This window comes from Moschus berezovskii, chromosome Y (assembly GCF_049115385.1).
Source record: "Moschus berezovskii isolate FMDL1 chromosome Y, NW_MosBer_1.0, whole genome shotgun sequence".
NCBI classification, from domain to species: domain Eukaryota; kingdom Metazoa; phylum Chordata; class Mammalia; order Artiodactyla; family Moschidae; genus Moschus; species Moschus berezovskii.
Window position 1 is genome coordinate 12,206,748 of NC_142489.1, and position 27,396 is coordinate 12,234,143.

At 41.6% G+C, this 27,396-nt stretch overlaps 1 protein-coding gene across 1 annotated transcript in view; it reads right to left on the reverse strand.

The window, feature by feature from the left end:
* LOC129557924 (centriole and centriolar satellite protein OFD1-like) overlaps positions 1-27,396 on the reverse strand; it is a 75,676-nt gene that overhangs the window by 38,364 nt on the left and 9,916 nt on the right. Inside the window, exons 4-8 of the mRNA XM_088834463.1 lie at positions 24,505-24,573; positions 24,386-24,416; positions 7,843-7,950; positions 3,240-3,376; positions 2,470-2,643 (exon numbers count right to left, since the gene is read on the reverse strand). Coding sequence (XP_088690589.1) covers positions 2,470-2,643; positions 3,240-3,376; positions 7,843-7,950; positions 24,386-24,416; positions 24,505-24,573 — 519 coding nt within the window. The remainder of the gene's footprint in view (positions 1-2,469; positions 2,644-3,239; positions 3,377-7,842; positions 7,951-24,385; positions 24,417-24,504; positions 24,574-27,396) is intronic.

The window sequence follows — 27,396 nt, forward strand, 5'->3', positions numbered from 1 at the left end:
GAATTGATGCTTTTGAACTGTGGTGCTGGAGAAGACTCTCGAGAGTCCTTTGGACTGCAAGGAGATACAATCAGTCCATTCTAGAGGAGATCAATCCTGGGTGTTCATTGGAAGGACTGATGCTAAAGCTGAAACTCCAATACTTTGGCCACCTCATGCAACGGGTTGACTCACTGGAAAAGACTCTGATGCTGGGAGAGATTGGGGGCAGGAGGAGACGGTGACAACAGAGAATGAGATGGCTGGATGGCATCAGCAGCTTGCTGGACACGAGTTTGAGTGAACTCCGGGAGTTGGTGATGGACAGGGAGGCCTGGCGTGCTGTGATTCATGGGGTCACAAAGAGTCAGACACGACTGAGCGACTGAACTGGACTGAACTGAACTGTCACTTTCATCAAGAGGCTCTTTAGTTTCTCTTCACTTTCTGCCATAAGGGTGGTGTCATCTGCATGTCTGAAGTTATTGGTGTTTCTCCCAGCAATCCTGATTCCAGCTTGTGCTTCATTTTGTCCAACATTTTGCATGATGTACTTTGCACAGAAGCTAAACAAGCAGAGTGACAGTGCATAGCCTTGTTGTACTCCTTTCCCAATTTGCAACCAGTCCGTTGTTCCATGTCCATTTTTAACTGTTGCTTCTTGATCTGTATACAGGTTTCTCCAGGAGTCACGTAAGGTGGTCTGGTATTCCCATCTCTTGAAGAATCTTCCAGTTTGTTGTGATCCACACAGTCAAAGGCTTTGGCATAGTCAGTGAAGCAAAATAGATGCTTTTCTGGAATTCCCTTGCTTTTTCTATGAGCCAACGGATGTTGGCAATTTGATCTCTGGTTGCTCTGCTATTTCTAAATCCAGCTTGTACATCTGAAAGTTCTCAGTTCATGTTCTGCTGAAGCCTAGCTTGAAGGATTTTGAGCATTACCTTGCTAGCATGTGAAAAGAGCACAACTGTACGGTAGCTTAAATATTCTTTGGCACTGCCTTTGTGACTGGGATGAAAACTGACCTCTTCCAGTCCTGCAGCTATTGCTGAGTTTTCCAGATTTGCTGGCATATTGAGTGCAGTATTTTAACAGCACCATCCTTTAGGATTTGAAATAGCTCAGCTGGAATTCCATAACTTCCACTAGGTTTGTTTGTAGTAATACTTCCTAAGTCCCACTTGACTTCACACTCCAGGATGCCTGGCTCTAGGTGAGTGATCACGCCATCATGGGTATTCGGGTCATTAAGATCTTTTTTGTACAGTTCTTCGGTATATTCTTGCCACCTCTTCTGCTTCTGTTAGGTCCTTGATGTTTCTGTCTTTATTGTGCCCATCTCTGCATGAAATGTTCCCTTGGTATCTCCAATTTTCTTGAAGAGATCTCTAGTCTTTCCCATTCTAAGTGAGCCCAATTCTCAGAACTGCTTATACAAAACTTGTAGAGGGGGTGCAATTACCATTCAATAACTGGGTCTTTTTGAGAAGCTCCAAGCAAGGGTGGATGCTGGCAGGAAGTGTCTTACTTTCAACACAACTTCCTGACAGAAGCCCCGGCTGTCCACAGGAAGCAGTGCCCTAGATCCAGTCTGGTCTAAGACACGACCTTAACAAAGGAACCTGCTTTTCCTAAGCAATGGATCAAATCTCTCCCCACACCCAGTCCTGCCACTGGGCAACCTCTCCACTTCCCATCCAGCCACCATCCTGGTGGACAGGATCACACGGCCACATGGCAGCCCTGGATGCCACCACCCCAGGGACCTCACCTCTGTTCCCACGTCAGCACGTTGCATTTCGTTTCCATTTCTGACCTCAAACCCCTACCTGAAACTCTGTCCTCTTGACCCATCTTCTTCCACCCGTCAGAATCCCCAGACCTGCTTCTCAGTGTCTTTCAGGCGGCCATGTCACCGTCCCTGTTGCTTTATATTAGTGGCCACCTGCCATCTTGAGCTCCCTTCCCCACCGTGCCCAACCCCAGTGTCTTCCATGAAATTGGCTGCTTTTCTGAAGCCAAGGAGATTCAGCTCTCTCAAGCTCATCTCCCTGAGCAACTCTATCCCTCCAGCCTTGTCGACACTACACACTCTCCTGAGAGCTGCACTGGGGCCATCACCTGGAAGCCCTGGACTTGGTCTATTGCTGCCGGTCCAGGCTGCCTGCCTCAGCTGAGCCCTTGACACAGCTCCTGTCTGCTTTCCAGGGCTTCGTTTCCTTTAATGACAGCAGCTATTTCACAACTCTGATTCTCTCCTCCCTGCTGTTAACCAAACCTCACAGCTGCTGCTTCTGTGGTGCAAGTTTCTCCCACTCTGAGCGTGGACCAGCCTGTTTGCAGTCCATTCCCTCCAGCCGTTTTAGATGAAGGACGCCTGCACATCCTTTCCAAGTCCTGTGCTTTCCCTTGAGCTTTTGACCCCAGGTCCTACTCAAGAGATAGCCTAGAAATGCCCCACCCCAGTAAATGATTTTAGAATATTACCTCCTGGTGCTTTTGAATTCTCTCAAGGGTTATCTTTTCCTGAGACATCAGGGCTTCATATTTTGCCTGATAAGTTCTCTCAAATTCGTTCCGGAACTCAACAAACTCCTTCTCACAATTCCTTTTTTCTTCCATTTTAATTTTCACTATTTCAGTATCCTTAAAGTATTTCATCTGCCAATTGATGACAAAAATTTGTAAATACTAATAACTATAGTATAGAAACAGTAACAAATTCTCTCTTCACTGTTAGCTTTAACATTCAGTTCAGTTCAGTTCAGTTCAGTCGCTCAGTCGTGTCTGACTCTTTGCGACCCCATGAATCACAGCACGCCAAGCCTCCCTGTCCATCACCAACTCCCGGAGTTCACTCAAACTCATGTCCATCGAGTTGGTGATGCCATCCAGCCATCTCATTCTCTGTCGTCCCCTTCTCCTCCCGCCCCCAATCCTTCCCAGCATCAGAGTGTTTTCCAGTGAGTCATCTCGTCGCATGAGGTGGCCAAAGTATTGGAGTTTCAGCTTTAGCATCAACACTATCTAAATATATTTAGTTTAATTAATCTTCATGTTTCATCTCATTCACTACATTTACAGGGTGTATTCAAGTCACACAGAACTGACATTATCTGGCAAGAGAAGTAGTAAGCACAACAGTATAGTATCACGTTCATTAGTAAAAATTGTAGTGATTTCCCCATATACTGAAGGTGAAGACATGAAAAGACAAGCAAAAACATCACTCTTAATGATAACAAGACAAATCTTACCTTCCGACTCATTTCTGCCTGTAGCTGCTGTTCTATTTCCCTCTTATATTTGTTTAACTTGATTTCTAAGGATTCTAACTTTGACTGCTGAGAGCAAGCACCTGCAAACTCATTGTCAATAAGCTGAAGCTTCTCCGCTACCAAAAAATAACACAGAAAATGAGGTCAGAAAGACACGGGCAGGTGAGCAAACGGCCAGAGCTCTGTTCAAACACAGCATATACTTAGGAGAAAGTGTTAAGGATGTCTGCCATTTACTTATTAATACAAATGTATCCAAAAAGTGAGAGAGCTTAATGGACAGACAGGTAGTTGATTAAGCAAGTATAACAAATTTCATGGCAGACTCGAGGTGTATAACTGTTCTCCATAAAGCTTTTGACTGTTCTGGAAGTTTGAGAATCCTCTCTAAAAAAATATAGGGAAGAGAAAACAAAAAGTATACTTTAAGTCAGAAAACAGTGGCATCCCTTTCTAGTGTCTATGTCCACGGGAGAGAGCTCTTTCACTTCACCTTGGTTAGAGCTGACTCACAATTCCAAAACAGTGACCCTAAGAGGAATCAAAGATCACATGTTTCACTTCCTCTACTTCACAGAGGAGGAAACTGATGCCCATCCAGTTGATGGGACTTTCAGAGGGCTAACCAGCTACATGAGGTAGCCAAAGTATTGGAGTTTCAGCTTTAGCATCAGTCCTTCCAATGAATACCCAGGATTGATCTTTAGAATGGACTGGTTGGATCTCCTTGCAGTCCAAGGGACTCTCAAGAGTCTTCTTCAGCACCACAGTTCAAAGGCATCAATTCTTTGGCGATCAGCTTTCTTTACAGTCCAACTCTCACATCCATACATGGCCACGGGAAAAACCATAGCCTGGACTAGACGGACCTTGGTTGGCAAAGTAATGTCTCTGTTTTTTAATATGCTATCTAGGCTGGGAGTGAAAAGGTTGGCTTGAAGCTTAACATTCAGAAAACAAAGATCATGGCATCTGATCCCATCGCTTCATGGTAGATAGATGGAAAAACAGTGGAAACAGTGTCAGACTTTATTTTTTTGGGGCTCCAAATACACTGCAGATGCTGACTGCACCATGAAATTAAAAGACGCTTACTCCTTGGGAGGAAAGTTATGACCAACCTAGATAGTATGTTAAAAAGCAGAGACACTACTTTGCAAACCAAGGTCCATCTAGTCAAGGCTATGGTTTTTCCAGTGGTCATGTATGGATGTGAGAGTTGGACTGTAAAGAAAGCTGATCACCGAAGAATTGATGCTTTTCAACTGTGGTGCTGGAGAAGACTCTTGAGAGTTCCTTGGACTGCAAGGAGATCCAACCAGTCCATTCTAAAGGAGATCAATCCTGGGTGTTCATTGGAAGGACTGATGCTAAAGCTGAAACTGCAATACTTTGGCCACCTGATGTGACGAGCTGACTCACTGGAAAAGACTCTGATGCTGGGAAAGGTTGGGGGCGGGAGGAGAAGGGGACGACAGAGAATGAGATGGCTGGATGGCATCACCGACTCTGTGGACATGAGTTTGAGTGTACTCCGGGAGTTGGTGATGGACAGGGAGTCCTGGCATGCTGTGATTCATGGGGTCGCGGAGAGTTGGACACAACTGAGCGACTGAACTGAACTGAACTGATGTGGGTCATAACTTTCCTTTCAAGGAGTAAGCGTCTTTTAATTTCATGGCTGCAATCAGCAGCTGCAGTAATTTTGCAGCCCCAAAAATAAAGTATGACACTGTTTCCACTGTTTCCCCATCTATTTCCCATGAAGTGATGGGACCAGATGCCATGATCTTCGTTTTCTGACTGTTGAGCTTCAAGCCAAACTTTTCACTCTCCTTTTTCACTTTCATCAAGAGGCCTTTGAGTTCCTCTTCACTTTCTGCCATAAGGGTGGTGTCATCTGCATGTCTGAGGTTGATATTTCTCCCAGCAATCTTGATTCCAGCTTGTGCTTCTTCCAGCCCAGCGCTCCTCATGATGTACTCTGCATATGTTAAATAAGCAGGGTGACAGTATACAACCTTGACGTACTCCTTTTCCTATTTGGAACCTGTCTGTGGTCCATGGCCATTTCTAACTGTTGCTTCCTGACCTGCATACAGGTTTCTCAAGAGGCAGGTCAGGTGGTCTGGTATTCCCATCTCTTTCAGAATGTTCTACGGTTTATGTGATCCACACAGTCAAAGGCTTTGGCATAGTCAATGAAGCAGAAATACATGCTTTTCTGGAACTCTCTTGCTTTCTCCATGATCCAGTGGATGTTGGCAATTTGATCTCTGGTGCCTCTGCCTTTTCTAAAACCTGCTCGAACATCTGGAAGTTCACCATTCACATATTGCTGAAGCCTGGCTTGGAGAATTTTGAGCATGACTTTACTAGCGTGTGAGATGAGTGCAACTGTGCAGTAGTTTGAGCATTCTTTGGCATTGCCTTTCTTTGGGATTGGAATGAAGACTGACCTTTTCCAGTCCTGTGGCCACTGCTGGGTTGTCCAAATTTGCTGGCATATTTAGTGCAGCACTTTCACAGCATCATCTTTCAGGATCTGAAACAGCTCAATTGGAATTCCATCACCTCCACTAGCTTTGTTTGTAGTGATGCTCTCTAAGGCCCACTTGACTTCACATTCCAAGATGTCTGGCTCCAGGTGAGTGTTCATGCCATCGTGATTATCTTCGTCATGATGTTCTTTTTGTACAGTTCTTCTGTGTATTCTTGCCACCTCTTCTTAATATCTTCTGCTTCTGTTAGGTCCATACCATTTCTGTCCTTTATCAGGCCCATCTTTGCATGAAATGTTCCCTTGATATCTTTAATTTTCTTGAAAAGATATCTTGTTTTTCCTATTCTGTTGTTTCCTTCTATTTCTTTGCATTGATCACTGAGGAAGGCTTTCTTATCTCTCCTTGCTATTCTTTAGAACTCTGCATTCAGATGCTTCTATCTTTCCTTTTCTCCTTTGCTTTTTGCTCCTGTTCTTTTCAGCTATTTGTAAGACCTCCTCGGTTAGCCATTTTGCTTTTTTGGATTTCTTTTCCATGGGGATGGTCTTGGTCCCTGTCTCCTGTACAGTGTCATGAACCTCCGTCCAGAGTTCATCAGGCATTCTATCTATCAGATCTACACCCTTAAATCTATTTCTTACTTCTACTGTATAATCATAAGGGATTTGATTTAGGTCATATCTGAATGGTCTAGTAGTTTTCCCTAGTTTCTTCAATTTCAGCCTGAATTTGGCAATAAGGAGTTTATGATCTGAGCCACAGTCAGCTCCTGGTCTTGTTTTTGCTAACTGTATAGAGCTTCTCCATATTTGGCTGAAAAGAATATAATCAATCTGATTTCGGTGTTGACCATCTGGTGATGTCCATGTGTAGAGTCTTCTCTTGTGTAGTTGGAAGAGGGTGTTTGCGATGACCAGTGCGTTCTCTTGGCAAAACTCTTATTAGCCTTTACCCTGCTTCATTTTGTGCTCCAAGGCCAAATTTGTCTGTTACTCCAGGTGTTTCGTGACTTCCTACTTTTGCATTCCAGTCCCCTATAATAAAAAGGACATCTTTTTTGGGTGTTAGTTCTAAAGCGTCTTATAGGTCTTCATAGAACCGTTCAACTCTGGCTTCTTCAGCATTACTGGTTGGGGCATAGACTTGCATTACTGTAATATTGAATGATTTGCCTTGGAAACGAACAGAAATCATTCTGTCATTTTTAAGATTGCATCCAACTACTGCACTTTGGACTCTTTTGTTGACTATGATGGCTACTCCATTTTTTCTAAGGGATTCCTGCCCACAGTAGCAGATATAATGGTCATCTGAGTTAAATTCACCCTTTCCAGTCCATTTTAGTTCACTGATTCCTGAATGTCTACGTTCACTCTTGTCATCTCCTAAACGCTTCAAATTTGCCTTGATTCATGGACCTAACATTCCAGGTTCCTATGCAAAATTGCTTTTTACAGCATCGGACCTTGCTTCTATCACCAGTCACATCCACAACTGGGTATTTGTTTCGCTTTGGCTCCATCCCTTCTTTCTGGAGTTATTTCTCCACTGATCTCCAGTAGCATACTGGGCACCTAACTGACCTGGGGAATTCCTCATTCAGTATCCTATCATTTTGCCTTTTGATACTGTTCATGGGGTTCTCAAGGCAAGTATACTGAAGTGGTTTGCCATTCCCTTCTCCAGTGGACCACATTCTGTCAGACCTCTCCACCATGACCCGTCTGTCTTGGGTGGCCCCACACCCACTTTAGTGACTATAAAATAAATTAAGATGAGACACAGGGAAGAACTTCCCAGTCAAGAGAGATTCAACTGAACAAACAAGGAAGTGGGCCTCTGGATCCCCATGAGATATGGAAAGCATAGCCCTGGTGGTCATGAAGGGAGAAGCAGCCCTGGAGAGCAGCTCCTGGTCCCTCTGAGAGAAAATGAGCAATGATTCCAGAAATCATGTCACCAGCAGCCTGTATCCCTCTCAGTGAAGCAACAAATACATAAGACAGTACATCAGGTCATCATCTTCACTGAAAAAAAAAAAAGGAAGATGTGTAATTATGGAAGAAGATCACAATTACCAAGAAGGTCTTCGATGGGAAATGTTGAACTTGTCTGAGTTTCCACATTGCAACTTGCTTTATTTTGATGAAATTCTGCTAATTCTTTCAGAAATATAATAAGAAAACCTGAAAAGCATAAAGTAGATATTTTTGTTTCACAACTTTCTTTCATTCAACCATTGTTCAATCACTGCTTATGCAATCTTGAACTTATAACATTATTATCTTTCTAACATTATGTATCCTTTAAGAATAATTTCTGAGAGAACGCTTTTCCAAGCATGAAACCAAACATGAAAATAAGAACTTATATATGGCATGAAAGAACGAAGTCAAAAAACAAATGATGTACTGGAAACAAGTATTGCCATAATATGAAGACAGAGGATTAATTTTCATACTAGCAAAAAGCTTTTACAAATCAGTACAAAAATATAAAAATAGGATAAGGACAGGGAGGGAGGAAGATGGCGGAGGAATAGGAAGGGGAGACCACTTTCTTCCCCACAAATTCAACAAAAGAACATTTGAACACTGAATAAATCCCACAAAACAACTTCTGAATGCCAGCAGAGGACATCAGGCACCCAGAAAAGCAGCCCATTGTCTTCGAAAGGAGGTAGGAAATGATATAAAAGATAAAAAGAGAAACAAAAGAGGTAGGGACAGAGATCCGTCCCAGGAAGGGAGGCTTAAAAAAGAGGTTTCCAAACACCAGGAAACACTCACTAGCGAGTCTGTGGCGAGCCTTGGAACCTCAGAGGGTAACATAACCAGGAGGAAAAAGAAATAAATAATTAAGACCCACAGATTATGTCCCCAATAGCAACTCCCAGTGGAGAAGCAGCACAGATGCCCGCATCTGCCACTAGCAAGCAGGGGCTGGGCAGGGAGGCACGGACTGCATTGCTTAGAGTAAGGACTGCGCCTGAATGCCCCGAGGGGAGTCTGAAGGGACTAGCTTGAGACAGCAAAACAGACTGTGGGATAGCTACCCCACAAAAAGGCAAGAAGCCCTAACCTAAGACTCCGCCAGATCCGCTCACAGAACAAAGGAATGAGCAGAGCTAGCCAGCTGTCGACAGCCATCCCCAGCTGAGACAGGCAGGGGAGGGCAGCCAGATGTGGAAGGGGGCAATCACGACCCCAGAGAGACATCCAATACCAAACTGCAGGCAGGCTTCATTACTAAAAAAGACTTCTTGGGATTCTGGCCACTCAACATCCACCTGAGAAGGTGCACCGGTTGTACACCTGGAAAACCGAGTGGTAGGGACCGGGGAGGCGATAAGTCACAGCGACCGTGCTCGCCAAACACCTGGTCACCTGAGCTGCTTGGACTGGGGAAGGGCACAAAAAGCAGGCCCAACTGAGTCTGCACCTTTGTGGAGTACCCGAGTACCTGAACCTGAATGCCTTAGACCTGGGAAGTGCATGCAACCTAGCACTGGCCTCAGACAGTTCCTGTCAGAGCAACCTACAGCCTGTGCAGTGTAGACTGGGACAGCACACATGCCGTGAGTGGGGGCAAACCCAGTGTGGCCGAGACACTGCGAGCACTCCCCACAGATGCCAGTGTTATTTCTTTGCAGCGTTCCTCCTTCTCCACAGCCCGACTGAACAAGTGGGCCATAAAAAGTGTCTACCACTGCCTCCTAGTGTCAGAGCGGAAATTAGACACTGAAGAGTCCAGCAAACAGAAGAAGCTAAAACAGAGGGAACCACCCTGGAAGTGACAGATGGAGAAGTCTTGAGGCTACTGCAAGAATAAGACTGAAAACCAGAGGCAGGAGGCTTAAGTCCAAAGCCTGAGACACCAGAGAACTCCTGACTCCAGGGAACATTAATCAATAGGAGCTAATCAATCGCCTCCATACCTACACTGAAAGCAAGCACCACCCAAGGGTCAACAAGTTTCAGAGCAAGACATACCACACAAATTCTCCAGCAACACAGAAACATAGCCCTGAGTTTCAATACACAGGGTACCCAAAGTCACAGCAAACCCACTGACATCTCATAACTCATTACTGGACACTTCATTGCACTCCAGAGAGAAAAAAATCCAGCTCCACCTACCAGAACACTGACACAAGCTTCCCTCACCAGGGAACCTTGACAAGCCACCCGTCCAACCCCACCCACAGTGAGGAAACTCCACAATAAAGAGAACTCCACAAACTGCCAGAAGATGGAAAGGCCACCCCAAACACAGCAATATAAGCAAGATGAAGAGGCAGAGAAATACCCAGCAAGTAAAGGAACAGGATAAATGTTCACCAACCCAAACAAAAGAGGAAGAGATAGGGAACCTACCTGATAAAAAAATTCCAAATAATGATAAAGAAAATTATCCAAAACCTTGAAAACAAATTGGAGTTACAGATAAATAACCGGAAGACAAGGATTGAGAAGATTCAAAAAAGGTTTAACAAGAATCTAGAAGAAATAAAAAAGAGTCAATATACAATGAATAATGCAATAGATGGGATCAAAAACTCTGGAGAGAATCAACAGTAGAATAACGGAGGCAGAAAGAATAAGTGAGTTAGAAGATAGAATGGTAGAAATAAGTGAAACAGAGAGAGAGAAAAAAATGAATTAAAAGAAATGAGGACAATATTAGAGACCTCTGGGACAATATTAAATGCACTAACATTTAAATCATAGGAGTCCCAGAAGGAGAAGACAAAATGAAAGACCATGAGAAAATATTTGAAGAGATAATAGTTGAAAACTTCCCTAAAATAGTGAAGGAAATAATCACCCAAGTCCAAGAAACCCAGAGAGTCCCTAACAGGATAAACAAAAGGCGAAATACCCCAAGACACATATTAATCAAATTAACAAAGATCAAACACAAAGAACAAATATTAAAAGCAGCAAGGGAAAAACAACAAATAGCACACAAGGGCATCCCCCTAAGGATAACAGCTGATCTTTCAATAGAAACTCTTCAGGCCAGGAAGGAATGGCAGGGCATACTTAAAGTGTTGAAAGAAAATAACCTACAGCCCAGATTACTGTACCCAGCAAGGATCTTATTCAAATATGGAGAAATCAAAAGCTCTACAGACAAGCAAAAGCTGAGAGAATTCAGCATCACCATACCAGCTCTCCAACAAATGCTAAAGGATCTTCTCTAGACAGGAAACACAGAAAGTATGTATAAACTCAAACCCAAAACAATAAAGTAAATGGCAATGGGATCATACTTATCAACAGTTACCTTAAATGTAAATGGGTTGAATGTCCCAGCAGACTGGCTGACAAAGACTGGCTGAATGGACACAAAAACAAGACACCTATATATGTTGTCTACAAGAGACCCACCTCAAAACGAGGGACACATACAGATTGAAAGTGAAAAATATATTCCACACAAACAAAGGCCAAACGAAAGCAGGAGTAGCAATACACATACCAGATAATATAGACTTTAAAACAAAGGTTGTGAAAAGAGACAAAGAAGGACACTACATAATGATCAAAGGATAAATCCAAGAAGAATATATAACAATTATAAATATATATGAACCCAACATAGGAGCACCACAATATGTGAGAAAAATGTTAACAAGTATGAAAGGGGAAATTAACAATAACACAATAATAGTGGGAAACTTTAATACCCCACTCACACCTATGGATAGGTCAACTAAACAGATAATTAACAAGGACACAAACGTTAAATTATACAATAGACCAGTTAGACCTAATTGATATCTATAGGACATTTCACACCAAAACAATGAATTTCACCTTTTTCTCAAGTGCACACGAAGCTTCCCCAGGATACATCATATCCTGGGTCATAAATCTAGCCTTTGTAAATTCAAAAAAACTGAAATCATTCCAAGCATCTTTTCTGACCACAATGCAGTAAGACTAGATCTCAAACACAGGAGAACAACTATTAAAAATTTCAACATATGGAGGCTGAACAACATGCTTTTGAATAATCAACAAACCACAGATGAAATAAAAATGAAATCAAAATACACATAGAAATGAATGAAAATGAAAACACAACAACCCCAAACCTGTGGGACACTGTAAAAACATTGCTAAGGGGAAGGTTCATAGCAACAACAGGCATACTTCAAGAAACAAGAAAAAAGTCAACCAAATAACCTAACTCTACAACGAAAGCAATTAGAAAAGGAAGAAAGGAAGAACCCCAGGTTTAGTAGAAGGGAAGACATATTAAAAATTAGGGCAGAAATAAATGCAAAACAAAAGAGACCATAGCAAAAATCAACAAAGCCAAAATCTGATTCTTTAAGAGGGTAAATAAAATTGACAAACCACTAGCCAGACTTATCAAGAAACAAAGGGAGAAGAACCAAATCAATAAAATTAGAAATGAAAATGGAGAGATCACAACAGAGAAATACAAAGGAACAATAAGAGACTACTATCAGCAAATATATGCCAATAAAGTGGATTTCTTGGAAGAAATGGACAACTTCTTAGAAAAGTACAACTTTCCAGAACTGAACCAGGAAGAAATAGAAAATCTTAACAGACACATCACATGCACGGAAATTGAAACTGTAATCAGAAATCTTCCAGCAAACAAAAGCCCAGGTCCAGATGGCTTCACAGATGAATTCTACCAAAAATTTAGAGAAGAGCTAACACCTATCCTACTCAAAATCTTCCATAAAATTTCAGAGGAAGATAAACTTCCAAACTCATTCTATGAGGCCTCCATCATCCTAATACCAAAGCCTGACAAAGATGCCAGAAAAAAAAGAACTACAGGCCAATATCACTGATGAACATAGATGCAAAAATCCTAAACAAAATTCTAGCAGTCAGAATCCAACAACACATTAAAAATATCATGCACAATGACCAAGTGGGCTTCATCCCAGGGATGCAAGTGTTCTTCAATACCCGAAAATCAATCAATGTAATACACCACAGTAACAAAATGAAAAATAAAAACCATACGATTATCTCAATAGATGCAGAGAAAGCCTTTGACAAATTTCAACATCTATGTATGACAAAAACCCTCCAGAAGGCAGAAATAGAAGGGACATTCCTCATCATAATAAAAACTATATATGACAAACACACAGCAAACATTATCCTCAATGGTGAAAAATTGAAAGCATTTCCCCTAAAGTCAGGAACAAGACAAGGGTGCCCACTCTCACCACTACTATTCAACATAGCTTTGGAAATTTTGGCCACAACAGTCAGAGCTGAAAAAGACATAAAAGGAATCCAAATTGGAAAAGAAGAAGTAAAACTCTCACTGTTTACTCCAATTCAGTAGATCAATCTCACTGTTTGCAGATGACATGATCCTCTACACAGAAAACCCTAAAGACTCTACCAGAAAATTACTAGAGCTAATCAATGAATATAGTAAAGTTTCAGGATATAAAATCAACACAGAGAAATCCCTTGCATTCCTATACTAATAATGAGAAAATAGAGAAATTAAGGAAACAATTCCATTCACCATTGCAACGAAAAGAGTAAAATACTTAGGAATATATCTACCTAAAGAAACAAAAGACCTATATACAGAAAACTATATAAAACACGGGTGAAAGAAATCAGAGAGGACACTAATAGATGGAGAAAAATACTGTGTTAGTTGATTGGAAGAATAAATATTGTGAAAATGAGTATATTACCCAAAGTAATTTATAGGTTCAATGCAATCCCTATCAAACTAACAACGGTATTTTTCACAGAACTAGAACAAATAATTTCACGATTTGTATGGAAATACAAAAAACTTCAAATATCCAAAGCAATCCTGAGAAAGAAGAATGGAACTGGGGAATCAACCTGCCGGACTTCAGGCTCTACTACAAAGCCACAGTCATCAAGACACTATGGTACTGGCATAAAGACAGAAAGATAGATCAATGGAACAAAACAGAAAACCCAGAGATAAATCCATGCACCTGTGGACACCTTATTTTGACAAAGGAGGCAAGAATATGCAATGAAGAAAAGACAGTCTCTAACAAGTGGTGCTGGGAAAACTGGTAACCACTTGTCAAAGAATGAAACTAGAACACTCCCTAACACCATACACAAAAATAAACTCAAAATGGATTAAAGATATAAATGTAAGGCCAGAAACTATAAAACTCCTAGAAGAGAACATAGGCAAAACACTCTCCGACATAAATCACAGCAGGATCCTCCATGACTCATATCCCAGAATATTGGAAATAAAAGCAAAATTAAACAAATGGGACCTAATTAAAAGTAAAAGCTTCTTCACAGCAAAGGAAACTATAAACTAGGTGAAAAGACAGCCTTCAGAATGGGAGAAAATAATAGCAAATGAAACAACTGACAAATAATTAATCTCAAAATATATAAGCAACTCCTGAAGCTCAATTCCAGAAAAATAAACGACCCAATCAAAAAACGGCCCAAAGAACTAAACAGACATTTCTCCAAAGAAGACATACAGATGATTAACAAACACATGAAAAGATGCTCAACATCACTCATTATCAGAGAAATGCAAATCGAAACCACGATGAGGTACAATTTCAGGCCAGTCAGAATGGTTGCTATCCAAAAGTCTACTGCAATAAACGCTGGAGAAGGTGTGGAGAAAAGGGAACCCTCTTACACTGTTGGTGGGAATGCAAAGTAGTACAGCCACTATGGAGAACAGTGTGGAGATTCCTTAAAAAACGAAACAGAACTGCTATACAATCCAGCAATCACACTCCTGGGCATACACACCGAGGAAACCAGAACTGAAAGAGATACATGTACTCCAATGTTCATTGCAGCACTGTTTATAATAGCCAGGACATGGAAGCAACCTAGATGTCCATCTGCAAATGAATGGATAAGAAAGCTTTGGTACATATACATAATGGAGTATTACTCAGCCATTAAAAAGAATACATTTGAATCAGTTCTAATGAGGGGGATGAAACTGGAGCCTATTATACAGAAAGAAGTAAACCAGAAAAAAAAGAAACACCAATACAGTATAATAGCATATATATATGGAATTTAGAAAGATGGTAACGATAACTCTGTATGCAAGACAGCAAAAGAGACACAGATGTATAGGACAGTTTTTCTACTGCATAGCAAAGTAATTCAATTATACATATACACTTTTGTCAGGAAGCACTTAATAGGAGGCTTCTTGTGTGCTGTTTTGGATCTGTCAGGAATTCTCTGTTCCAATTAAGAGGAGAGGCAAGCCTCTCCTGGAGGATGAGGAATCCAGCCATTTCCTTCTATAAGGTGATAAATACCCTCTTCCTTTTTATGAACCATATGGTAAAAGTGATTATTTACAATTCTCTTTCTTTAATATGGATCGCCTATGTTTTGTAAGTCTGGAATTTAATCTTTATCTTTGTTGAGAATAACTACAGTATATATGCCCACACCATGTTGATTAAAACACCTTTGCTTCATCAGAGCTTTGGTCCCTGTGTCTTGCTTTCTCTCTCTCTCTCCCTCAGGCTAATTCCTGGAGCGCAGAGGTCCTCTGGTTTCATTTTCCTGCCCGGGCTGCTAAGACCCTCTCGAGAAGGTGCTCTGAGCCTTCACCCCATCAAGAGGGCACCTGAGGCCTTCATGAACAGAGAAAGCCCCAAGCCAGGGGCTTTATTGGCTTTCTGCATAAACCAAGGTATATCAGCCTCTTTCCTCTCCTTTACTTTTTCATAGGTCGACTCCGGACCACCAGGTTCCTGTCCATTAAAGGACCTCAACACACTTTACAAAATATTATTTTCCACTGTGATTTACCATAGGCTACCGAATATGTTTCTCTGGGCTATACAGTAGGACCTTATTGTTTATCCATAAGGTTTCCTCTGCTACCCCAACCTCCTCCCCCTTGGCAATCACAAGTCTGTTCTCTATGTCTGTGAGGCTGTGTCTGTTTCATAGATAGGTTCAATCGTGACATATTTTAGATTCCACATAAGTGATATCACACAAGGAACTGTTTTTTCACTTCTCCTACTGTAGATATACGGAGAAGGCAATGGCAACCCACTCCACTACTCTTGCCTGGAAAATCCCATGGACGGAGGAGGCTGCGGTCCATGGGGTTGCAAAGAGTCAGACACGACTGAAGCAGCTTAGCAGCAGCAGCAACTATAAACTTTTTTTTCATATTCAGTGCCTTGTAACTCTTCTCTGTTATCCACCCTCTTCTCCTGACCATTTCCAGTGAGCCTGTTCTCACCTCATCCCCCTCCTCATGCTGAGGGCAGATCTTGGCTCTCTCTACAGGAGAAGGTCAACATTCGGCAGAAAGTTTGAATATCCTGCAGCAGGTCATCTGTAGACATTCATTCTTCCACCTCAGCACTTTAATGCTGTGAGTTTTGCAGAGCTTTCCACAGGCCCCCAATTAGTTCCACTTCCCCCTTCTCTCCTCCACATCCCCTCCCCCAAGAAGGATATGGCTAGTCTCCTTTATCTACTCATTTTTTCATATCGGTATGAACCCCTACTTTATACTTTGGTAATTATAATTCATAGCTAATTCTATAATTCATTTATATAACTCAGCCGTTTTTGTTGCTGTTGTTGTTGCTCCAGCTTTTCCGGCTTTCTTTTGCCTTCAGAAGCACTTACATTGTAAATTTTTTCTTAAGCACTTCCTTAGGTTCTGGCACTATAAGGGGCTCCAAGTTCATTATATTGGTTAACCTCTGCTCCATTCCTGGAATCAACCACTGCTGCAAGGAGCCTTGGTTTCTGATTACTACAGAATGGTACTAGACACTGCATCTTAGTACTTCAAACTGGGCTTGAGGTGTGCTTACAGAAACTGGGATGTCACTGCTTCTAGCACCTCAGCCTGCAGAGTTAGGAAACATGAATGTACACTAACCTATGTATACATACTTATTTATAAATATCTCTATGTCCCATCTGGATCTATGTTAAATTAAACATGAGTTCATATTGATGTCTCCAACGACACCAATACCGTATGTATCATCTTACCCTATTGTTTATCTGTAAGTTCTCATCTGGCTCCCACCATCTACTATTCACTTAACTTCATTATTCAATTCAAGCCCACATGTATAACAGTTTCAGAATTTTCAACCAGCACCCCTACGAGAAGTAACTCTCACCTTGACTGCTGCTGCTGCTGCCAAGTCGCTTCAGTCGTGTCCGACTCTGTGCAACCCCATAGACGGCAGCACACCAGGCTCCCCTGTCCCTGGGATTCTCCAGGCAAGAACAATGGTGTGGGTTGCCATTTCTTCTCCAATGCATGCAAGTGAAAAGTGAAAGTGAAGTCGTGTCCGACTCTTAGCGACCCCATGGATTGCAGCCTACCAGGCTCCTCTGTCCATGGGATTTTCCAGGCAAGAGTACTTGCCTTGACTACACAGCCTATATATAGTTCCTTCTGCCTTCAGTTGTAGTCTTCATCCCTTTCTAGAATTACCCCTTCAGTGAGGTTTCCACACTTACATTGTTTTGTCACAGTCAGCATTTCAACCTGAGATCACCTGACTTCCTACATTTGCATACATGAAAGTTCACTCCTTGTAAGCACTATAGGATTTGACAAATAGTGCCATGTATTCTACCATTATAGTAATAAGAACACTTTCACCACCCTAAAAAACATCCTATGCTTCCTATTTTCAACTTCCTATCCCTTTCCTTCACATCCCTAGAAACCACCTAGCAGCAATGTAGTCAGGTGTGCTGACCATCCTAGCATTGCTTTCCTCAGAATGTCACATATATAGAATCTTAGAGCATATAGCCTTTTCAGTTGGGCTTCTTACATTAACAACACATATTTGTGATTCATTTCTCTCTCTGCATGGCTTGATAGTCATTTCTTTTAGCTGAATAGTATTTCCCAGTTTGGGTGTACCATAGCCTGTTTATCCATTCCCCCAGAGAAACATATCTTGTTTGTATCATGCATCAAACCTGGACTGGTGATTCATTTCACATATGATAATATACATGTTTCAACGCCATTCTCCCAAATTACCCCACCCTCAATGGCAAGCCACTCCAGTACTGTTGCCTGGAAAATCCCATGGATGGAGGAGCCTGGTGGGCTGCTGTCTGTGGGGTCGCTAAGGGTCAGACACGACTGAACGACTTCATTTTCACTTTTCACTTTCACACATTGGAGAAGGAAATGGCAACCCACTCCGTTGTTCTTGCCTGGAGAATCCCAGGGATGGGAGAGCATGGTGGGCTTCCGTCTATGGGGTCATACAGAGTCGGACACGACTGAAATGACTTAGCAGCAGTAGCAGCCCCCCATCATAATTTGTCTTTTCACTCTCATAGAAATGCAATTATAAATTTTAACAAAATCTAACTGGTCTATTTTCTTTCATTTAATCACACTTTTGATGTCATAGCTCATCACCAACACCAAGGTCACAAAGATCTTCCCCCTAATGTTTTCTTTCTGAAGTTGTATCAATTGGTTTTACATTTGGATATATAATTCATTTTCATCTAATTTTTGTGTAAGGTGTTCGGTCTGAGTCTAAGTTCATTTTTATGCATATAATACCCAGATGCTCCAACACCACTTGTTGAAAAGACTAACTTTCCTCCATTAAATTGCTTTTCCTTTTGTCAAAAACTAGTTGACTGTATTTAGTTCAGCTCAGTCACTCAGTCATGTCCGACTCTTTCCGACATCACGAACTGCAGCATGCCAGGCCTCCCTGTCCATCACCAGCTCCTGGAGTTTACCCAAACCCATGTCCATCGAGTCGGTGATGGCATTCAGCCATCTCATTCTCTGTCGTCCCCTTATCCTCCTGCCCCCAACCCCTCCCAGCATCAGGGTCTTTTCAAGTGAGTCAACTCTTCACATGAGATGGCCAAAGTATTGGAGTTTCAAATTTAGCATCACTCCTTCCAATGAACACCCAGGACTGATCTCCTTTAGAATGAACTGGTTGGATCTCCTTGCAGTCCAAGGGACTCTCAAGAGTCTTCTCCAACACCACAGTTCAAAAGCATCCATTCTTCGGCGCTCAGCTTTCTTTACAGTCCAACTCTCACATCCATACATGACCACGGGAAAAACCATGGCCTTGACTAGACGGACCTTTGTTAGCATAGAAATGTCTCTGCTTTTTAATATGCTGTCTAGGTTGGTCATAACTTTACTTCCAAGGAGTAAGCATCTTTTAATTTCATGGTTGCAATCACCATCTGCAGTGATTTTGGAGACCCTCAAAATAAAGTCAGCCACTGTTTCCACTGTTTTCCCCATCTATTTGCCATGAAGTGATGGGACTGGATGCCATGATATTAGTTTTCTGAATGTTGAGCTTAGGGCCAACTTTTTCACTCTCCTCTTTCACTTTCATTTGGTTCTCTATTCTGTTCCACTGATCTATCTATCCTTTTGTCAATCACAGGTATGGACTTAAACTTCCAGAAAGAAAAGCGTCAGTGTCCAAATTCTCCACCCAGCTATTTTCTGTATAACATTTATCTCTGAAAGGAAAAACTAGGGGTGGGAAGGATGTGTGAGTGGAATCTAGGGGAAAGTACCCTAAAAGCATCCAACAGATCAGCATACCCAAAGTACAGATACAGTTGAGTTCAGTTCATTTCAGTCGCTCAGTCATGTCCAAATCTTTGAGACCAGATTCCATGAACTTGGTTTTCTGAATGTTGAGCTTTAAGCCAACTTTTTCGTTCTCCTCTTTCATTTTCAAGAGGCTTTTCAGTTCCTCTTCACTTTCGGCCATAAGGGTGGTGTCATCTGCATATCTGAGGTTATTGATATTTCTCCCAGCAATCTTGATTCCAGCTTGTGCTTCTTCCAGCCCAGCGTTCCTCATGATGTACTCTGCATATAAGTTAAATAAGCAGGGTGACAATAGATAGCTTTGACGTACTCCTTTTCCTATTTGGAACTAGTGTGTTGTTCCATGTCCAGTTCTAACTATTGCTTCCTGACATGTATATAGGTTTCTCAAGAGGCAGGTTAGGTGGCCTGGTATTCCCATCTCTTTCAGAATTTCCCACAGTTTATTGTGATCCACACAGTCAAAGGCTTTGGTATAGTCAATAAAGCAGAAATAGATGTTTTTCTGGAACTCTCTTGCTTTTTCCAAGAGCCAGAGGATATTGACAATTTGATCTCTGATTCCTCTCCCTTTTTTAAAACCAGCTTGAACATCTGGAAATTCATGGTTCACATATTGCTGAAGCCTGGCTTGGAGAATTTTGAGCATGACTTTACTAGCATGGGAGATGAGTGCAATTGTGTGGTAGTTTGAGCATTCTTTGGCATTGCCTTTCTTTGGGATTGGAATGAAAACTGACCTTTGCCAGTCTTGTGGCCACTGCTGAGTTTTCCAAATTTTCTGGCATATTGAGTGCAGCACTTTCACAGCATCATCTTTCAGGATGTGAAATAGCTCAACTGGAACTCCACTAACTTTGTTTGTAGTGATGCTTTCTAAGGCCCACTTGACGTCACATTCCAATATGTCTGGCTCTAGCTGAGTGATGGTCATGAAGATCTTTTTTGGACAGTTCTTCTGTGTATTCTTGCCACCTCTTCTTAATATCTTCTGCTTCTGTTACGTCCTACCATTTCTGTCCCTTATGGAGCGCATCTTTGCATGAAATGTTCCCTTTGTATCTGTAATTTTCTTGAAGAGATCTCTTGTATCTCCTATTCTATTATTTTCCTCTATTTCTTTGCACTGATCACTGAGGAAGGCTTTCTTATCTCTCCTTGCTATTCTTTGGAACTCTGCATTCAGATGCTTATATCTTTCTTTTTCTCCTTTGCTTTTCACTTCTCTTCTTTTCACAGCTCTTTGTAAAGCCTCCCCAGACAGCCATTTTGCTTTTTTGCATTTCTTTTCCATGGGGACGGTGTTGGTCCCTCTCTCCTGTACAATGTCACGAACCTCCATCCCTAATTCATCAGGCACTCTATCTATCAGATCTAGTCCCTTAAATCTATTTCTCACTTCCACTGATAATCATAAGGGATTTGATTTAGGTCAAATCTGAATGGTCTGGTGGTTTTCCCTACCTTCTTCAATTAAAATCTGAATTTGTCAATAAGGATTTCATGATCTGAGCCACAGTCAGCTCCAGGTCTTGTTTTTGCTAACTGTACAGAGCTTCTCCATCTTTGGCTGCAAAGAATATACAACCTGACTTCGGTGTTGACCATCTGGTGATTTCCATGTGTAGAGTCTAGATAAGACCTAAGATCTCTGTCAGGAAATTTACAGCAGTCAGGTACATCTTCCTACATGGTTTCTGACGGTCTCAATTTCTTGAGGCTGAAGAAGTTCTAGTACTTTGTCCACCCGATGCAAAGAACTGACTCACTGAAAAGACCCTGATGCTGGGAAAGATTGAAGGAAAAGGAGAAGGGAGAGGCAAACGAAGAGATGGTTGGATGGCATCACTGATTCAATGGACATGAATTTGAGCTAACTTCAGAAGATTTGTGTCCTGCAGCCCATGGGGTCGCAAAGTATCACACATGACTTACTGACTGAAACAATAACAATGTCTTAACTAAAGTCACCAATTTAAAAATAATTTCATTGTAAGAGTAGCTATTTTACTGTTAGTGAAGAATTTCATCAAAGTTATGCCACTAGCATGTGTGATGTGTCTGCAACTCAGTTTTTCTGACTTTCAGGGATTTTACTAGGATGCTGGGTGAAGCTGACCAGACATCTTTCTGAACTACAAAGAGGCAAAGAGCATGTTTAAAAGTGAAAAGCTATTTTTAATAATATAAATACTTAGAAATAAATGGATTATTTAAACCCCTTAAAGCCCCTAATTTCTTTCTGAAATAGCAGATAGTAGCTACAGATAGCGGGAGAAGGCAATGGCAAGCCACTCCAGTACTCTTGCCTAGAAAATCCCATAGATGGAGGAGCCTGGTATGCTGCAGTCCATGGGGTAGCTAGGAGACTGAGTGACTTCACTTTTGCTTTTCACTTTCATGCATTGGAAAAGGAAATGGCAACCCACTCCGTGTTCTTGCCTGGAGAATCCCAGGGACGGGGGAGCCTGGTGGGCTTCCGTCTATGGGGTCACACAGAGTTGGACACGACTGAAGTGACTTAGCAGCAGCAGCAGCAGCAGCTACAGATAGCAGCTAATTACTTAGACCTGTGCTATCCAATGTGGCAGCCAGTAGCCACAAGTAGCTATTTAAATTATAATCTCAGTTTCTCACACTAACCACATTTGCTCAATAACCCATTGTGGCTAGTGGCTGCCATATCAGAAAACACAGATTCAGACATTTCCATCATCACAGAATTATACTAGACATCACTAGAATCTACAACCTTGGTTCAACTACCATCCTCAACTTCAGTAAGGGTGAGCTACTTCACAGGTGATCTAGAGTGACTTGTGATCCAAATATATACAGGATGGATAAGCAACAAGTACCTACCGTACAGCACAGGGAAATATTCAATATCCTATCGGGTATGTGGGAAAGAATATTAAAAATAATGTAAATGTATGTATAACTGAATCACTTTTCTGTATAACTGAAATCAATGGAATATTGTAAGTCACCTATACTCCAATAATACAATAAAATAAAACAGAAATAGAATGTCTTGTGATTCAGTTTACTTATCCTCTGCTAACATTACTTCCAGGAGACCAAGAAGTTAAATGACAGACTAATGACTGGCAGAAAGTAGGTACTCAAGTGTTTGCCAAACTGATGAGTCAACATTCTAATGAGGATGGTAGCAATGCTGGCAAAATCCAGGAGTACACCAACATGAAAGGGCCATTACATAATAAGTTACAAATTTTTTGAAAAGCTCTAAATAACAGTTATGCAACACAGGTAGGTTACCAGCTTACGTTCATACTACCAAGTCCATCAAATCTAGCCCATGGCCTGGCAACCCACAGAAGTTGTAAAGGGAAAAAGAACCTCAGCTTTCATCCTTCTGTGTAGGCAAAAATCCACCTCTTTCACCTCTCTGCTCCCTGTCAGACTCCTCTGCTTTTACACAGAACAGAGCACTAGACTTCACTCCTGGCAGTCCTGCTCACCTGAAGTGTGGGGGTTTCTCCCCACACCAAGCCATACTCTTATGAGGCCAGCTAGGTGTCCAATTTAACTCAATTCTGACATTGTGTACTTGGAGCTAGTACCTGATGTCATGGGTGAGGGGCCCTCACTCCCACAAGACTGATCCCTTACCCCTCATAGATACCCTAACACATCTTTTAGATGCCAGCCCCAAGCCCAGGTTGCCACCTGTGCTTCTGAGCAATGGCTATTGATAGGAGATGCCATCCTCCTCCGTGGTCTTGCTGAATGTGTCAGAGCAGCTCACACAACTCAGTGAAGCTCTTAGACTTGGCAGTTTATTAAAGAACATGATAAAGGAAATAGCTGAACAGCTGAATGGAAGTACTGCACAGGAGCCAAGCAGGAGCCTGGGGTTCCATGCCTTCTCCAGGCATGCCACTCTTCTAGCACCTCCACCTGTTCATTTACCTGGAAGCTGTCTGAACTCTATAGTTTTGGGATTTATGAAGACTTCATCACAATGCCTGATTCATTATTAACACCATTTTTAGTCCTTCTCCCTTCAATGGAATGTGGGGTAGTCAGGGCTGAAAACCCCAGGCTTCTAAACATGGCTTGGCCTTTTTGGTGACCAGCCCCCATCCAGGAGCACACCCAGTGCTGGCTCATTCAAACAAAAGACACCCCCATGCCCCAGGAAACTACAAGGGTTTCAGGAGCCCTGTGACAAGAACTGAGGTCAAAGACCAACACAAGAACAAGAGCGGCTCCATGTATTCCTAGGAAATTACATGGGTTTGGGGAGCTGTGTGCAGGAACCTGGGGATAGAGATCAATTTATAAATATTTTTCTATTATCTGAGAGTAGTTGGACTTCCCAGATGGCGCTAGAGGTAAAGAACCTACCTGCCAATTCAGGAGACTTCCCTGGGTCAGGAAGATCACTTGGAGGAGGAAATAACTACCCATTTTATTATTCTTTCCCAGGAAATCCCAAAGACAGAGGAGTCTGGTGGGCTATGGTCCTTAGGGTCACAAAGAGTGATTATGACTGAAGCGACTTAGCATCAGATTTATATAAACACTTGATTATGAAAATAACATACCACATACAGCTCATTCTTTAAGCAAATATGAATACAAAACTCAATACATTGCACTTGGGGGATGTCTAGGATACAAAGACACATAAACATTGTTCTCTCTGTTTTGGAAATGTTCCATACATTGGGTATCTTTTAAAAAAATTAGCTTTCAAGCTGTTTGTAGGGGTTTTGATGCCATCTCCAGTTTTCTTATTTGAGTAAGAGCTATCTTAAAAGGTTGAAAACCAGGGGAAAAGATCCACATTTGTCAAAAGAGATGAATAATTCTATTAAAAAAAATGCTGCTAGCAAGGAAAATCAAACAATTCAATGTAAATTGCCTATTCTTCCACCTAAAAATTATTAGCTTCATATAAAAAAAACACCTAACAAAAATGTTCCTCTTCTCCACAAAGATGAAGGCTCCTACCTTTTTGGTTTTCTTTATCAAATCCTGAAATCTGTTAAAAGAAAACAGTTTATTTTCATTCAACTATTCAGTTTTTATTAACAAACCAAAGCAAGTTATTAAAAACTAAACAATCCTACCAGTGACTTGTAGAGACTGGATTCAGGACTGATTTTAAAAAGATGTAATAGATTCTGCATAGTAAATACCTTAAAAAAAAAAGGACACATATTTTAACATCAATGATTAAGTGATGATCTGGGATGTTTAAACCATCATGGTTCAAGTTAAATAAGATTGTAACTATGCTAATAACATAAAATGTAAGCTTCCTCCTACTATTAAATAAATTACACTAAACATTGAGGTCAAAAGGATAAAATTTCTCTTGATCATATAATTAACCTCCAAAAAATTCACATAAAAAATAACATGCCTAGAGCTTGTCTGGCAGTCTAGTTGTAAGAAATCCACCTGCCAAAGTAGGAGACACAAGTTCAATCCCTGGTTTGTTAAGATCCCACATACCATGGAGCAGGTAAGCCTGGAGCACCACAACTACTGAGCCAGTGCTCTACAGCTCACATGTCACAATCACTGAAGCCCATGGCCCAGAAAGCCCATGCTCAACTAAAAGAGAAGCCACTGCAATGAGAAGCCTCATGCCAAAACAAAGTAGCCCCTGCTTGCCACAACTAGAGAAAAGCCAGTGCAGCAATGAAAACACAGCATGGCCAAAAACAAATTTAAAATTAAAAAAATATATATATATATTTAAAAAATGATATGCCTGACAGAAATAACAGAAATGGTTAATGACTTACAGCTGACACTCAAATATCTGAGGCACCAATGAACATATGAGTGTATTCCAGGGTTTATCAATTGTAATGAAGTTTTAAAATTACTATTGCTTCTAAATGTAAATAAACTAAGCTTTTATTCTCTTTAAAACTATGAATATTTAAAACTATTTTAGATATATCTATGGTCAAACATTTTGAGTAAATTAAAAAATATACTTATTTTGGTTGCACTGGGTCTTCATTGCTGCACATGGGCTTTCTCTAGTTATGGCCAGTCGGGGCTATTCTTCACTGCAGTGCACAGGCTTCTCATTGCAGTGGCTTCTCTTATTACAGAGCATAAACTCTAAGGCTTGGGGGCTTAGTTGCTCTGCAGCATGTGGGATCTTCCCCAACCAAGGAAATGAATCTGTGTGTGTCCTCTGTACTGGCAGGTGGATTCTTAGTCAATGCACCACCAGGGTAGTCCCTTGAGTAAATATTTTTCACATGTATTTCTATTACCATATGTATTGCTTATTATGTCTACCCTGAGGACACTGATATAATCTTCAGTTGGCTTTCCTTTAAAGAAAATATTTTACGGTATAGAAATGTTTAAGTGTGTGAACTAGATAAGTGTTATAACTATTGATTAACTATTATTCATTCAAGCGGCAAAATTGTGAAATAAGAGAAATTTAGATGGAAGGATCAAAAAAGAATGATTAATGATGAGACGCCGGCCCCGGCGGCACAGACAGGAGAGACGCCGGCCCCGGCGCAATGAACCACGCAAAGAGGCGCAGCCGTGAGGAGCTACCCCACGCCTGAGGCCAGGGCAACAGGTGGTGGCTGCGCGGGTGCAGGAGGGCTGAGAGGAGCTACTCCGCGTTCAAGGTCAGGAGGGGCGGCCTTGAGGAGAAACCCCTCATCCAAGGTAAGGTACAGTGGCTGCACTTTGCTGGAGCGGCTGTGAAGAGATTTTCCACGACCAAGGTAAGAGAAACCCAAATAAGATGGTAGGTATTGCGAGGGGGCATCAGAGGGCAGACAAACTGAAATCATAATCACAGGAAACTAGCCGATCTGATCACATGGACCACAGCCGAATGTGGTCCACTGGAGAAGGGAATGGCAAACCACTTCAGTATACTTGCCTTGAGAACCCCATGAACAGTAACAAAGGGCAAAATGATAGGATACTGAATGAGGAATTCCTCAGGTCGGTAGGTGCCCAGTATGCTACTGGAGCTCAGTGGAGAACTAACTCTAGAAGGAATAAAGGGATAGAGCAAAAGCAAAACAAATACCTAGCTGTGGATGTGACCAGTGATAGAAGCAAGGTCCGGTGCTGTAAAGAGCAATATTGCGTAGGAACCTGGAATTTTAGGTCCATGAATCAAGGCAAATTGGAAGTGGTCAAACAGGAGATGGCAAGAGTGAACATAGACATTCTAGGAATCAGTGAATTAAAATGGACTGGAATGGGTGAATTTAACTCGGATGACCATTATATCTACTACTGTGGGCAGGAATCCCTTAGAAGAAATAGAGTAGCCATCATGGTCAACAAAAGAGTCCGAAATGCAGTACTTGGATGCAATCTTAAAAACGACAGAATGATTTCTGTTCGTTTCCAAGGCAAGCCATTCAATATTACAGTAATCCAAGTCTATGCCCCAACCAGTAATGCTGAAGAAGCCGAAGTTAGTCAGTTCTACGAAGACCCACAAGACCTTTTAGAACTAACACCCCAAAAAGATGTCCTTTTCATTATAGGGGACTGGAATGCAAAAGTAGGAAATCAAGAAACACCTGGAGTAACTGGCAAATTTGGCCTTGGAGCACGGAATGAAGCTGGGTGAAGGCTAATAGAGTTTTGTCAAGAGAATGCACTGGTCATAGCAAACACCCTCTTCCAACAACACAAGAGAAGACTCTACACATGGGCATCACCAGATGGTCAATACCGAAATCAGATTGATTATATTCTTTGCAACCAAAGATGGAGAAGCTGTATACAGTAAGCGAAAACAAGGTCAGGAGCTGACTGTGGCTCAGATCATGAACCCCTTATTGCGAAATTCAGACTTCAATTGAAGCAAGTAGGGAAAACCACTAGACCATTCAGATATGACCTCAATCAAATCCCTTATGATTATACAGTGGAAGTGAGAAATAGATTTAAGGGACTAGATCTGATTGATAGAGTGCCTGATGAACTCTGGACGGAGGTTCGTGACA